The sequence below is a fragment of the Cnephaeus nilssonii genome, assembly GCF_951640355.1.
Source record: "Cnephaeus nilssonii genome assembly, chromosome: 23".
Classification (NCBI taxonomy): Eukaryota; Metazoa; Chordata; class Mammalia; order Chiroptera; family Vespertilionidae; genus Cnephaeus; species Cnephaeus nilssonii.
Genome location: NC_137094.1, coordinates 14,195,179 through 14,210,662, shown reverse-complemented (window position 1 = coordinate 14,210,662; position 15,484 = coordinate 14,195,179). Strand labels below are relative to the sequence as shown.

The window sequence follows — 15,484 nt, the reverse complement described above, 5'->3', positions numbered from 1 at the left end:
CTGCAGACCCGAAGGGCCTGGTCCAGGCTCTCCCCAGGGCCCTGGCGGCTTCCACGGCGGCCTGCGTGTGGCCCCATTCCCTGTGGGGGGCCCGGCCTGTCCTGGAGGAGGGCGCGGCCGCTCCCCTGGCTTTGCCTCTCCCAGAGCCGCTGGGCGCCCTCGGCTTCTCCGCTGGGCGCTCGGGAAGGAGTGGCCTCGCCCGCCAGAGCCCCGCGTGCAGGTGGAAGCAGAAGCCCAGAGAGAGGTAGGCGAGGGCGGCCGCGGATGCAGGGGGCGCGGTGGCTGAGGGGGCCTCCACCTGGCTGGGAGGATTGAGGGATTGGGGAGCTCATGGTTGCTCGGCAATAAGGAGTTGAGCTCAAAAAATGGTGTTGGCTGGTCTGGAACGGTGTTGGCTGGTCTGGAACGGTGTTGGCTGGTCAGGAACAGTGTTGGCTGGTCTAGAAAGGTGTTGGCTGGTCTGGAAAGGTGTTGGTGGTCTGGAATGGTGTTGGCTGGTCTGGAATGGTGTTGGCTGGTCTGGAACAGTGTTGGCTGGTCAGGAACAGTGTTGGCTGGTCTAGAAAGGTGTTGGCTGGTCTGGAAAGGTGTTGGTGGTCTGGAATGGTGTTGGCTGGTCTGGAATGGTGTTGGCTGGTCTGGAATGGTGTTGGCTGATCTGGAATGGTGTTGGCTGGTCTGGAAAGGTGTTGGCTGGTCTGGAATGGTGTTGGCTGGTCTGGAACGAAGGTGGCAACAGGAAAGAGGTTGAGGGTGGTCTGAGGCTGGAAGAGGGGGCGCCTCTAGGTGTGTTCTGTCCAAACATGGCTGACGGAGGGGACTGCCGAGGGCACTGAAAGGTGGTTGTTTATGTCCCAAGAGTGGGAGAGCTGGTAGGCTTCGGGAATGACAGCTCCCCCACCCGCCAGTGGAAGGAAGGGGGGCTCTGGGGAGACCCCAGGTAGATAGACCCCAGCTGAAATCGCCAAGCGCGGAGGTACTGTCCTCTCTCTGGGTGCGCCCCGCTCAGCTGAGGACTGTGCCCCGATTTGCTCCTGACTCAGTGCCCGCTCAGTGCTGTGAAGCCGGGAAGCTCTCGGATTTATGATGGGGTTCGGTGGAAACTTCCGGGGAGGGCTGGGGTGGTGCAGAGGCCTGGGTGTCTGTCCTGGGGTCCCCACCAGCCTGCACCCCAGTCAATGGGAACACCCTTTCCTCTTTGTGTCCCCAAGCCCCGGCTCCTCCAGCTCTGAGGACTCCCTCTTCCCCCGGGGCAGCCCCTCGGGCCTTTTTGTGACCTCGTCTTCGATCCCTTTGGAACAACCCCGCAGGCAGGACTGGCTCTTAAGTAAAATCGGATCCTCTAGTCGTGACCCGTGTAAGTCCCGCTCATCACGGGGCCATCGGACACGCTAACCCGGGGACCCTCCAGCCCCTTCCCTCAGCCCTGGCCTCCCTCTCCTGAGTGTCCCCCCAGGACGCACCTCCTCGGTCCGGGGGACCGCGGGGCCACCCCTCCTCCCATCCTGTAACCTGGAGGACTGGGAATCAGGCCGGACGGAGGGGGTTCGGGGGGAGGCAGTGACTGTCCCCCAAAGGCCTCGGCGTCCTGACCAGCTCAGCCAGGTCCAGGTGGTTTGAAGACCGAGGCCCACCTGCTGGGGCAGAAGGGGGACAGGGCTGCGGGAGGCAGATCGGAACGGCTGCTCCCCTAAAGCGCGGCCAGAACGAGCGCCGTATTGACACGCTCACGGGTCTCCGTTCATAAACGTGACATTTGCATCCACCTCCTGGGGAGGCGGAGCGGCGGAGCAGCCGCCAGCTTTGTTTTCCAAAGGGCCACGTGCGGCCCCTCCACCGGAGGCGCGTCAGGCCGCAGCTGAGGCTCGCGGGCCTCCCGGCGGCCACGCTGCTGGGCGGGTGCGGGAGGCCCTGAGCTCGGGGGGCCCCGCGGCCCGGCGTCCCCTCACCCAGAAAAGGGCCCCAAACCCCGAGGGCCAGGAGTTGCGGGGACAGCGTGCAGGGGCCCTGCCCGCCGCGAGGCTGAGGTCTCGGGAACAAGCCTTGCCGTGGGCGCGCGTGGCCGGGGCGGGGACGGCAGGGGACGTCCAGGGTCGTGGGGAGGGGGGCGTCCTCCAGGAGGTGCCGGCGGGGAATGCATGGGGAAGCTGGGGAATGTGGCGAGATCACAAGGTGGTAGACTCCCCCCTCCCCGCCCCCCGTCCCCCCGCAGCCTGGGGAGCGGTGGGCGTGGCGGGATCCCGAGGGGCGGGGCCTGAGCGGGTGCCTCCTCCGCCGGCCGCGGAGGACCGGGTTGGTGGCGCAGGGCCGCGACGCACGAGGCTGGGGAGGCCAGATCACTGGCGTTTTAGGACGGTCTCTGAACGCGTAAAGGGTCCAGAGCGGCGGCAACACGGGCTCGGAGGGAAGGGGGTGGGCTCCACAGGCATCGGGGACAGGACCCCCGAATCTAAGATCGAGGGTGTGGGTGCGAGGGGCGGGGCGGGGGACCCTGAACGCTCCGTTCTCCAGGCCCTGACAGCCCCCCACCGCCGCCGGGCTGCTCCCGAGGACGGGTTGGCAGGGGCGGCCTTTCGCACCCCGATGTCCCCGGACTGGCAGTGCCGCTCAGGAGGCCGTCCTTGGCCGGGCGCTTTGGGTCCGAGGGCCTCGTGGCCCGTGCGCGCAGGACGGGCCGGCTGTGCGGCCACCTGCTGGCCAGCCGGAGCCGGTGTGGTGGCCTGGCTCAGCTGGCAGCCGCTGGTAACAGGAGGCGGTTCTGCCCGCGTCCTTTTGAGAAATCGTTCTGCAGAACGCTGCACACTTTGGATTCCTCTGGTTCCCTCGGGATCACATTCAGGTGAAACATGGGGTTGTCCCCTCGGTTTTACATGAGGAGGCGCACAGCCTCAGCCTGTCTCCTCACTGACGCTGTGAAGTGTGATTGTTTTGTGTGTGTGTGTGTGTGTGTGTGTGTGTGTGTGTGTGATTGTTTTAAGTCAAAGCCCCAGTCTCTCTCGAATCCACTCGTCGCCTTTTGTTCTCTGTTCTCACCAAAACTTTTCTTATCAAAATCACCAGGTACCTCCACGTTGCCAAATCTAACGGTCAATGCTCACATCTCGTTTTCAAATGCAGAGGGGTGTTCTTATGATTTCTGCATTGTCCATTCTCAATTTTGTCTTTTTCCATCAGTTGTTACTACTGTCAAGACTCTTAAACTTCTAGCAACCCTCTCCCCAAAATGAACTAATTTATTTCACATTTAGAGCGCAGGAATTAAAAGAGCAAGGCCCTGGGTATTGTCGATTGGGGAACATATCCCATCTCCATTTACTGTGATCTTGGCAAGTTTCTTACCTATAAAACAGGGTGTATGATAGTGCCCATCTTATAGGGTTAAGAATTAAAGGAGTCCGAGCACCTTTGTGCCTTTACATTCTCAGCATCCAGCAGCCCTAAATTTGCATATTTGAATTTCCTGTTTCTAGGCTGTTGATTGGGTACTGTTCATTGTTCAAGCATTAACCCAATCCTATTAGCAAAGTGAGCTTCTCCTAATTTGCTTAAAAGAACTCAACTTAAGAGAATGATCCCAAATTCCTTCCTAAATGTTCTTCCAGCTACAGTAATTCCCCTGGTTTCTCCAAGAACTTAAAATTATCTTGCCGTGGCCCTGGCTGGGTAACTCATTGGTTAGAGCATCATCCCATACACCAGGTTGGAATCCCTGGTGAGGGAGCATACAAATGCATAAATAAGTGGAACAACAAATTTGGTTTCTCTCTTCCCTAAAATCAAGCAAAAACTACCTTGCCATATAATTTTATAGGGTTTGTTTGTATAAAGTGACTTTAGTATTCAAAAGCTGTTTACCTTGAAGATGCTAAAAACTAACCCTAACCAAGTGTGGTAAATTCAGCTAGTTCCCACTCATCACTTTGGACCCCACACAAATTCACTAAACTTTCCTGAGCTGGAATGAGTTGCTTGCCTCACGGGAATGAGAATACACGTCAAACAGGAACAGACCATGGTTTATCGAGACAAGCTCAGCACATTGACCAAACATGTTGATATAGTGCCACGTTCATCTACTCGGCCAGTTTTTTCATCTTTTTGTAATGGATGACTCATTGTACAGTACCTGGACAGTGAGCAGCTAGGACTATTGGAGACACCCATTCCCGTTTTCCAGAACAGGGCTCCTGTGTCCCTTTGCACTGCAGAGAACTGAACAGGGGGCATTCCATTCAACTGACTGAGTTTACATTGCAATGAATACACTAGATGCTCTTGCCAATACTTCTACAAGTGCCTGCCTGCAGAAGCATATGCAAAGGGTCACATTAAGATCCCTAAATGGTAGGCTCTAAAAATATTCCATAATTCTCTCATTAAGGGACTTTGTAACAACCAACAATATAAAAATTGTTATAGCTATAAAGTTTACAACCAGTAAGAACATAAGCTCAATGTTACACTTTGACATGGGCCTGTTCTTAGTACACTGATGTTTAATATTTCACTTCACTTCCAGGAGCTTAACGCACTCAAATGGTTAGCCCTGGCTGGTGTGGCTCATGCCCTGAAAGGTTGCCAGGCAGGGGACATCTCTGGGTTGTGATCAACTCCCCGAGATAAGGGGCATGCAGGAAGCAGCCAATAGATCCTCTCTCTCCCTCCCTCTATAAAAATCAATACAAATGAAAAACACTCGAGTGTTACAACTAATGGTCAGTATTAGGGAGGTGTTATAGGTCTTAAAAAGGTTCGTTATCATTCCACCACTAAAAGTCCTAAGAATTAATTATTGGTGCTTGATTAATAATTTCAGGGTTAATACACAGCATCTTAAAATTTTTGGACTGGACTATGTTTATAAATGTACTTTCACTACTTACAGACTTCCACTATTTCCGTGTGATACTGTTAGCTGGCTAGTTTTGAAAGTTATTGGTTTAGAATATAACATATCCAAAGAGGTAAGATCTAGTTTTGGCAAAAAGATTCACTATACAAGGATTATACTTTCCCTCTCAATAGTCTGTTTCAGATATAAGGTGACAAAACACTTGATACTAAAATTATTTCAAATATGAACATTTCAAGTGAATTATAAGGGTAAGGCTGATAATAAAGACCAAAAGCAGGTATAGTTTAATGTATTTTAATAGCAAACTTACAGGAACAGCACAGAAGACAGACAACATTAAAAACATGTACTTGCATGTAGGACAACTAAGTTAGAAAAGTATAGTGAATGGATGGAATCTACTGTATGATAAAAATGCTACAAACACCATTTAGTTGCCATCAATAAGAAATTTACTTGTTTTAAAAAAATCCAAATGCTGGCATTGTCCAGAAAAATTTAACAGGTTTATTTATATTGTTATAAAGTTGAACTGCTGAAACTTGTTCACTGAAACATTTGACTTGCATTAATGCTTTATGTCCCCGCATTTATATTAAAAAAATTCACACACAAATGAAAATGGAAAAACTGCCAATACCTGATTTCTGTCCCCTATTTTCAACTTGCAATCATATACTTAGGTACCTTTTGACCCCATGGAAAAAAAAAACCTAACGTTCAGAACTACCAATAACAGGAAGAAGAGAAATTTTTTAAAAGAATGAAATGTTTTCCATCATAGTGGATTCTTAAGCACGTTCTCCACGTATGCGGCGTGCTAGCTGGATGTCTTTTGGCATAATTGTTACACGTTTGGCATGGATAGCACACAGGTTGGTGTCTTCAAAAAGGCCAACCAGATAGGCCTCACTTGCCTCCTACAACAGGAATGAAGAAAAAAAATATTAATGGTATTCCCAAGTTTAAAAAAAAGTTACAATGATGGGGTTATTGAACCCTTTGAAAACATACTTCAGAGACCTTAACTATTTTACCAAATCCTTCCATTTAAAAACCTAGGGGACAAAGCTGAAAGGCAGCTTATGAATGGAATCATATAACCAATCCAAATGCTCCTTCCCCGCTCAGGGTCTAATTCTGAATCCCGCTCACTCCACGATAGGTCTGAACTTTGCCTTGCCAAATGCAATATAGCGGACAACTGGGGTTCATCTTATGGTCCGCCCTAACCCACCTTTCCTTTTACACCTCATTGTCCCACAGGAGTACTGTAGGTTCCAGAACACATACGCTGACCTATTTTGCCTAGCAGCTATCAAGCATACCTTCCTCTATATACCCCAGTATATAATGGCATTAATATTGATCCATTGGGTTTTCCTATTACACTGTAAGATTCTCTGAAGGCATCTTCTTATCCCTACTATCTCAAGAACTGCTAGTTGTGGGAATCGTTCATTGACATTTGGTATACAAAGTGGGAAGGGGGGAGCTTCTACTTTAACTCAACTCAAAATGTTCGTGCATCTTACAGCTGTCTGAAAAGTTGGCTCAGTGGGTAGAGCGTCGGTCTGCGGACTGAAGGGTCCCGGGTTTGATTCCAGGCAAGGGCATATGCCCAGGTTGTAGGCTTAATCCCCAGTAGGGGATGTACAGGAGGCAGCTGATCAATGATTCTCTCTTCTCACTGATGTTTCTATTTCTCTCTCCCTCTCCCTTCCTCTCTGAAATCAACAGAAATATATTTAAAACAAAACAAACCCAGAAATACTTGAGCAGTTCAAGCCCCATATTACATAATACATAAGACACATAAATGGGAATAGCCAGGTTTGCCTTTTACAAACGTTTTGACTATGCAATAAAACCACGAAGATTCTGCTTTTAAAAGCATTAACACAGCAACACTTAATTCCAATGGTTTACATTATTTCATCTTACAAAAAATATTTCTTCACCTTTATACGCTTAATCTAACCTCTCCTGTAAAAACCAGTTTCACCCAAATTTCACTATCCTACATCTTTCTGCAGCATTTGTTACCTGCCTTAAGACCGTCACATGAAGGAGAATGCCAGCACTCCTCTTGCCCCTGGTTCCCAGGTGCACGTAACCTTGAAACGCCTCCATCCTTGGCACCCATTAGTCTTGTGTACCGGCCAACTCTTAAGGCCTTCAGTTACTTAACAGGGATTTCATTTTATACCCATAATGCCTTGCTCTTAAGTAGATGTTTAATATTTGCTTGTTGTATTTTTATATTGAGCCCTAACTTAAATTTGCATCTTTTCTATACAATGGGTCCCTCATATCAAACTCATTCCAAAGAATGTATTAATAGCAAAAGTCCTTAATATTCAGGGATTCATTCTTGAGATATTCTAGAAAAGGGTAAAAAGTTTGGAAAATACAGCATGCTGTAGCCTACTCTTGGGAGGTTTGAAGTTTACCCACCTTACCTCAGCATTATGCATATCTAGAATGCTTTTGCAAAAAGAAAAGAAAAAGAAAAAGCAGTAGTATGAGCTGCTATGTGGCCAACAGGTCCTGTGATTCAGAGCGCATTTAATTGAGACTCGCCCCTGTACTACTCAGATGTGCCACATGGCAGCCAGGGCTCTCAGTCCTGTCTAAGAACCTGGTTATCAGTTTTATGGGATTGTGTCTGGTCAGCTCTAGAAGATTCAATACTCACAGGGGATTTGACTATAACCCACATATTTTCAATTCTATAAACAAGTCCCAGTTTCCTAAACATTAAGGCTGTGATAAGAATTAAAGACTGTCATGTTAACTTACAGCCCAATGAACATAATTTCGAGATAATAAAAGAAATAATATCTTACAACTTGAAACATTTACAGCACTGTTAATCTTGTCCAATGTCTGACTCTTCTACCATTTCAACAAACCTTTGTCCGTTTTTAATATAAAAATACCTTAGTTCAACCTCTCAGGTATTAAAGGCAAAGGCTAAGTTTTAAGTTAGTCCATTTTTTATTATATCTATGGCAAACCTAGACGGACTTTTCTACCATCCTTACTAAACTACCCTCCCACCCTCATTTAATTGTATTAGAAAAGTTGTAAATTATGTTAATTCTGAAGCAAAAAACAAAGAAACCTTTGTAAATTCATTGCTTTCTTTTATTACTCTATTTTTATTAGCCAATTCCCCATCTCTATATCTTTAAGAGAACTGAAATGCATATATAAGAAAACACAAAACAAGAAACGTGTAATAAAGATTACTTTCCAATAAAAATAAGAATGATCTAATACTAGAATATTATGGGCAGCAGAGGTGAACATTTCCTCAAAACCGATACAACTATACTTAACAGCAACAATAAAGTTTACACATGCATTTTAAAAAGACAATAGTCTTTTTATCCAGATTGTTTAGTAATCTTAATTTACAAGGCTGAATACTGACATTTAACCTCAGTAACAATGGAAGTTTACACAAGGAATTTAAAGACAATAGTCGATTACCAGACTGTTTAGCAATCTCAATTTATAAGGCTCTATATCACTGACAAACTCAAAATGTTGAATTTTCAAGTATAATTTATATTCTCAAAAAGCATAGTCCTGTTAACTCTAACTAGAAAATAAAATTAGCAGCTTTGAATCAATGCTAAGATTCTTAGTAATATTTCTGTATTAAGATGGTGGGGAAACTGTGATTTGCAACGGCAATAATAAATGAAACAGGACCTGAATATGATCAGTGATGAAAACAGAAAATAAAGTTTTAAGTAACAACACTGGAAGATTTTAGTAGTTTGAAATTTCAATTCATTGACAATTAATGGCTGCCCACGCCTGGAATTCACCAATCAAATGAAGTTCAGACTACCATAGAAACAGCTCAACCAATTACACTTCAGTGTAGAATCCACCTATCACATCTTTCTCACTTATAAAGCAAAAGCTTGGCACAGCAACAGCAGCCTTGAAAATCACCCAATGGTGTGCATGTAGATTCTAGACCCTTCCCAAAGAGATTCTGATTCAGATCTGTGGTGGTGCCCAGCAATCTGCATTTTTAACCATCTCCAACCCCATGTTCTAATGGAAGAGGTAGTTTTATGGTGTTTTGAGACACACTGATCTAAAGAATGCCAAACACATAATAGAAAACAGGGTTACTTAAGCGACGTTACCTATTCCCATGTACCTAATCAAATTATCTCGATTCTGGGCATTTCAAGTTCAATCTCAGCATAAACCACAAACATTTCAAATACACAACCATCCCTAAAATAGCATTTCTCAAAGTTCTGACACCTTGGACCCCAGATTAAATTTAATATGCTTCCCATTAAGTTGAAATCCCTAATCCCCTCAGCAAAGGGCACGTCTTCAAATCCTCGTTCCTTTACAAGCTGGTGTCCCCATTGCCAACCCTAAACCACCACTCGGTTTCTCCTACCTCACCGCACAATTCTCTGGTACTGAGTCCCATCCTAGCTGGTGTGCTCTCTCCACTTTCACCTGCCTCTTCAGTACCAGCAAGACATTTACTCTAACATTCCTTTTCAGCAGCACCTGAACCTACCTACCCGCATAGACCATGTCCTACTGTCCTACAGCATCCATCAGCCAAACCCGACGGTGCCTTTCCCCCTTACACACTGCGTTTACCGCGATGTTACACATTTTTAAATGGTGTAAATGGAATGCACACTAGGCTTTGGAGTCAAATGGGTTCAAATTATATTTTGTGTGTATGACCTAGAGCCGAGGTTGGCAAACTGCAGCTCCCGAGCCACATGCGGCTCTTTGGCCCTTTGAAAGTGGCTCTTCCACAAAAATACCACGACCTGGGCGAGTCTATTTTGAAGAAGTGGCATTAGAAGAAGTTTAAGTTTAAAAAATGTGGCTCTCAAAAGAAATTTCAATCGTTGTACTGTTGATATTTGGCTCTGTTGACTAATGAGTTTGCCGACCACTGACCTAGAGCAACTTAACCTTTCTGACACCTCAGCAATGAAAAAAAGGCTTGTGATGATTTAACTATGTAATATTTACATGTGCAAGGACTTAGAATTGTTTGTTCGTGGCACCCAGCAGATCCCCAACTCTTGGAGCCTTCCCGGCTGCCATTTTACCTGCAAAGCACCAATCGCTGCACTTTGGAAGCGCAGGTCTGTTTTGAAGTCCTGAGCAATTTCTCGCACCAGACGCTGGAAGGGAAGTTTGCGAATCAGAAGTTCAGTGGACTTCTGATAACGTCTAATTTCACGAAGTGCCACAGTACCGGGCCTTAAGAAAAAAAAAGTAATTCTTTAACTTAAAGAAATGGTTACCGAATACATAAAAAACATAAAACAGTAAGTAGTCAGCCTTAAAGAAATGCAGTCTTTCCCCCTCTCCAAAAAACCAAACCACCCAATTTTCTTCAACTTCTGTATTAAATTTCACTTATCAATTTATAACCCGAATATTAAAAAGACTGTTAAGAGTAACAGAATATCTTTAAAGCAAAAAGCATGATATTAGAATCCTGGCAGGGAGTTTATCAAAATGCCAGTTATTCATCTTTAACATATACATCACTAATTTCTGTTATAATGACAGCTTAGGAAGGTATGAGGGCCACTAATAAAGAAGCCAAAATTGTTCAGACTCTTCAGATTCTTCTCAATCTGGCAACTCTCCTCCCCACCCACACCCTCTATTCTTCTATCAGACCCAATAAGCTTCACTTAATACCCTTGTGGCATTTAACTTTGATTTCCAAGAATGCCTTTACTTTGTCACTGCCCATCCCCTAGAATTCTAGATTGTGCAGTTATCTATGGGAGGTGTTGTGTTTTTTTGAAAATAAGTATCTGTCATAAGAAATTACCTCAATTCTGACTTACTTCTTCCACTGCATGAGCTTTTATTTTTGCAGAGGCTACCTAAGTATGGGCAACTTCTGCCCTCTAATGGCAGATGCCTTTAATAACACTGCTCAGGGTAGTTCAAAACCAAAGGCATTAATAGAATAAGCAAATTCAAGTAAATAAGGGATGAGAAATGGACTAAAAAATGACCCCAATCTTGATTAAATTATTACTTTGCCAAAAGCAAGGGTATTCTCAAAATGTATTTTTAACACCTTACTATTTAAAAAATATGTATCACTAAAAGCTAAATTGTTAGCCCATTAACTTTATTAGTGATGTAATAGGTCTCCTTTGGGTTATGGGTACGATTGTGGCTTAAAAATTAAACATGGTCCCAATAAAGCCTAACACTAAATTTTATGTAAATTTTCAAGTATTAGCAAATATTAAAAAAAAAGGTTTCTTTAAAGCAAAAGTTTGATTATACCTCTTTTTATTAGATTATGTGGATACTGCGCTTTGGGACTATCCTATTTTTTTTTGATGCGGCAAAAAAAAATGTGTGTAGATGTGCCCCCCCCGCCGCCCCCCCAATTCCTGTTATGCTTTGATAGCCTCCCCACCTGGCCATTATTTCCTTTCTGTTCAGTACCTGTAACGATGAGGTTTCTTCACCCCTCCAGTGGAGGGCGCACTCTTTCGAGCGGCTTTGGTAGCCAGCTGCTTCCTCGGGGCTTTGCCCCCGGTCGATTTGCGGGCGGTCTGCTTGGTACGAGCCATGGTACAGACACCTCGTTACTGACCTACCGGCGCCAGAAAACCAAAAATCACCACATACCCCCAACACGCAAGTTTTCCTGCCACTACCAACCCCCCCCCCCCCGACACACACACACACCCCGAAAAAAAAAATCTGGAAATATGATCAGCATTAAAAAAAAATGTCGGTAATGTTATATAATTCGAAAAAGGTGCAGATGACACGTTCCACCACCCCAATAACGACTTCTCCAAAACAAACTGTGGCAACTACAAAATCATCATCACACACCAACCACCTCTCCCAAAAAATGCCACAAAAATCGGAGCGACGGACGGCAAAAAAACAAACAAAAAAAAACAAAAAAGACCCCTAACGAGCCTTGGCTTCCCAATTCCATGAATTACAGCAGAAAATTAGAAATGCCTGCAAACATTCGATCCACAAACCAGAGAAAAGGGCCGAGTCAAATTACAGCAAAAAAAAAAAAAAAAAGGGGGGGGGTTCAGCCGCCGCGGACCCCCCCACCCCGCGCCCTTGGGCGTCTGGCAGTTGATAAATCGCCGTAAATATGGGAGCGCGTTCCCGCTTCAGCATCCCTCGTTCTGGTGGCAAAAAGGCGTCTGGGAAAAGGGAAAAACCACCGGCGAGCCTCCCACAAAGCACCGTGTCCTCCAGTCCACCCGGGCTTCGCGATGAAAAGGAGGAAAAAAAAAAAAAGAAAAAAGAAAAAGGCGCCCGCACCCCGGCTCCAATGAACGCGCCGGCCGCCCGCCCGGCCGCCCGGTCCACCCCGGGCCCCGCGGAAACTTTTGGTCCCGCCGCCTCCGGCCCCGGCCCGGGGTCCCCCCCCAGCCGCCCGCGCCCCGCGCCCCGCGCCCCGCGCCCCGGCACCGACTCGGCCGCGAGACCAGAAACAAGATGGAAACACAATCGCCAAACGTCTCCAGTTCCCCTTCCTCGGAGAGAGACACACACACACTAAAAAAAAAAACACACCAAAAACGCTCAAAAAATACCCCGATCCCCTGCCACGTGCCGCCCTCCAAAATGCAAAAGTTTTTTTTGTGTTTTTTTTGCATTTCAGATGCATCAAGTTTCCGCTTCTCCAAAAAAAAAAGAGGGTAAAAAAAATTTAAAAAAAAGGTCCCTCTTCAAAGGATTTTCCTCCTTTTCTGAAATGGGGAAGAGAGAGAAACAAGAGGGGAAGAAAAAAAAAAAAATATGGTCGGTGACCAGAGAAGAGAGACAAGATGGTGAAGCTTAGCAACAACTGTGGGGAGGCAGCGAGGGAAGCCCGTTCCGCCCGGGCTGCGAAGTGGCGGCGATTTTGCACCCTTTTCCCGCCCGAAAACGGGGGGCCGGGGCCCGGGGCCGGTCGTTGAGGGGCCCGCGCGGGTGCTGGTGAAGGTCTGGGGTCCCGAGGAGGGCGGGCGGGCGGCATTTCACCGAAGAAAGGGGAGCTCGGGGCGCGGGGAGGCGGAGGGAAGGCTCGGCGCCGCGGCCGTGGCTGCTGTGGGGCTGAGGCGGCGGCGAAGAGACCGGGGAGCCGCCGCCGGAGGGGAGAGGGAACTCGCTCCTCACCTCCATTTCTGGGCCAAAAAGTTTGTGGGCCGAACCCGAGGGGCTGGAGGGGGTCCCCTCCCTTCCCCGCACCGCCTGGGCCCGGCCCGGGGCTGACGGCAAGCGGGGCTCGGTCCCGGGGCCGCGGGCAGGCGGGGAAAACTTACCCCCCTTCTCCTTCGGCTGGAGCTCGGCGAGCTGGAGGCGGCGCAGGCGTTGGGAGAGCGACGGCGGCTGCGAACACAATTGAAAGATGGCTGACACCGAGGTTATCCCCCCCCAACACACGCCGCCCCGCCCCCGCGCCGCGCGCCAGCCAATCACACACAATGGAGGGAAGGCTCGGCCCCGCCCCGCGCCCCCGCTCGCGCCCCGCCCCCGCCCTGCCCCCCGCGCGCCCGTTCGCCGGCGCGCGCTCGCCCCTCCCCCGCGCGCCGGCGCGCCCTCCTCCCCCCCCCCCCCCCCCCCGGCCGCCGCGCTGTGTGTACAAACACAAAAGACGTGCGGCGGGGCGACGGCTCCCGCCGAGATGGCCGCCCGTCCCGGGGGCTCACTCCCGCGCCCGGGCCCCGCACTCCCGCCGGGCTCCGTGCGCGCACGTCATCGAAATCGCGAAGCCCTGGTTTGGGGCGCCGAGAGGGAGGGAGCGGGGAGACGGGGAGGGGGGGGGCCCGGAGGAGGCTCGGCGGGTGAACGCCCGGTCTGCGGGCGTCTGGGGCCACGGCGGGAGGAGGCGGGGCGCCCCCGCTCCCGCGCGGGCCTCGGCGCGCGCCCCCGAGGCGCCCGGACGGCGTGGGGAGCGGGTGGGGGACGCGGCCGCCGGGTCGCCGCGCCCCCCCCCCCCCCCCCCCGGCAGGAAGCTTGCAAACCGGAGTCTGCGGCCCCGCTCCCACGTTCGGGTCGGGCTGCTCGGGCAGCTGGCGGGGCGCCGCACAGCCCTCTGCGGGCTTTCGCTCCGGGCCAGGTGCGGCCGATCCGCCCGCCCGCCCGCCCGCCCGCAGACAACTTTATCCGCTCAGACGCCGGCCCCGGCCGAAGCGGGCCGCCCCGGGCGGGCTGCGGGCGGAGCAGCGACCGGTCCGCACGGCTCGGCCCCCCGGGGCCCGCCAGCCCCTCGCAGGTGGCATCTCCCAGGCCGAGGAGTCGGGCTCGCCGTCTTGCTGGGCCGGTGCCCGATGCAAGATGGCTGTAGTTCGGAAGCCTCTGAAACAATGTAGCCAGCTCCCTGCACCAGGGCCGGCCCGCCTGCCAGCCCCGCAGCTGGTCTTCCCAGCCAGCGGGGCCTTTTCACCGCCTCCGTCGTGCTCGGTGGAGTTGCCCCATCAGGGCCATAAAATGCCCGCGTCTTCTGCAGAGTTGAGATGTGGCGGAAAGCGGCAGAGAGGAAGAACATGTGTTTTAGGGATTGTTAACGTTTCCCCGTTTTCCAGTTCTCAGTAGCCTGGGGAAAACAGACTTGACAGCTCAAGTTATCCACGTTATCAGGGCATGGGCCTGGAAGATGGGCGCCGTCCGCAGATGGTACTGACAGCCGTGTGTGAAGGTTTTCTGGGGACGTGTCAGGCAGGCAACCCATAGGATAGTGATGGGAGATACATTTCAAGGATGAAGGGCACTCACTATTTGTCATGTGAAGATCTTAGAAAGCATCTCAGTCGTAAACATTATCCTGAAACGGATATATGGGAATGAGGGAGGGAATAGATTTGCCCAAGGTCACTTAAGTGAGCAGCAGTCCCAGGAGAAACAAACAATCCAAAAAATCCAGGCCTCCGGCTTCATTATTATTTCATGAAAGTTAAGTGTCCCTGGTCGCTGTGCAGAGCACAGGCAGCCTGCTTGCTTATGCGAACAGCACGTTGGCAAAACAGCCCAGACTCAGCCGCCAGCTCCGGGTTGCCATAATTCAGACCAAGAAGAGTTTTTTGGTGTTGCTTCTTTTTTTTTCTTCCCCCCCTCCAGAAAACCAGAATATTTGTGGGGTTTATCCAGGAAGGCGGTTCTACATCAATTAAATTCCTCATGTCTTCAAGAAATGCTAAAACGGCATGGGTAACGTTCTCTTTATATGCTAGATTTTTCTATAGCTCCTATTTTCTGGCTTAAAAAATATTCCTAAAGAAGGGAGAGACTATTTGAGGTGAAACAGAATTTGGACGAGGGAACAGGAAGGAGGGCCTTTGAAGTCCCATGAGTGGCAAAAACGGTAGCCAAGGGGGCAGAGGACTTAAGAGTCCAGATGAGGGGAGAGGAGAGCTACTAGGGAAAAAGATTTTATTTTATTTATTTTTTAAAATATATTTCATTGATTTTTTACAGAGAGGAAGAGAGAGGGATAGAGACTTAGAAACATCGATGAGAGAGAGACATCGATCAACTGCCTCCTACTGGGGATGTGCCCGCAACCAAGGTACATGCCCTTGGCCAGAATCGAACCTGGGACCCTTGAGTCCGCAGGCCAAC

The 15,484-nt window shown here is 49.3% G+C and overlaps 1 protein-coding gene across 1 annotated transcript; it reads right to left on the bottom strand.

Moving 5' to 3' along the window:
* Positions 1-5,133: 5,133 nt before the first annotated feature.
* H3-3A (H3.3 histone A) lies at positions 5,134-13,261 on the bottom strand. Its single transcript, XM_079763550.1, has 4 exons — positions 13,189-13,261; positions 11,351-11,501; positions 9,976-10,129; positions 5,134-5,775 (listed from the first exon to the last, which is right to left on the bottom strand). Exons 2-4 carry the CDS (start codon positions 11,476-11,478, stop codon positions 5,647-5,649), a joined length of 411 nt encoding a protein of 136 aa, XP_079619676.1. The 5' UTR covers positions 11,479-11,501; positions 13,189-13,261; the 3' UTR covers positions 5,134-5,646.
* Between the last annotated feature and the right edge of the window lie 2,223 nt (positions 13,262-15,484).

Bases quoted from the DNA above. Each gene is read 5' to 3' on its own strand.
- H3-3A (XM_079763550.1), bottom strand. From the start codon at position 11,478: ATGGCTCGTACCAAGCAGACCGCCCGCAAATCGACCGGGGGCAAAGCC. The intron at 10,130-11,350 runs GTACTGAACAGA...TTTTTTCTTAAG, and splicing joins AAGAAACCTCATCGTTACAG to GCCCGGTACTGTGGCACTTC. The intron at 5,776-9,975 runs GTAAAATGGCAG...TTCCTGTTGTAG, and splicing joins CAGCGATTGGTGCTTTGCAG to GAGGCAAGTGAGGCCTATCT.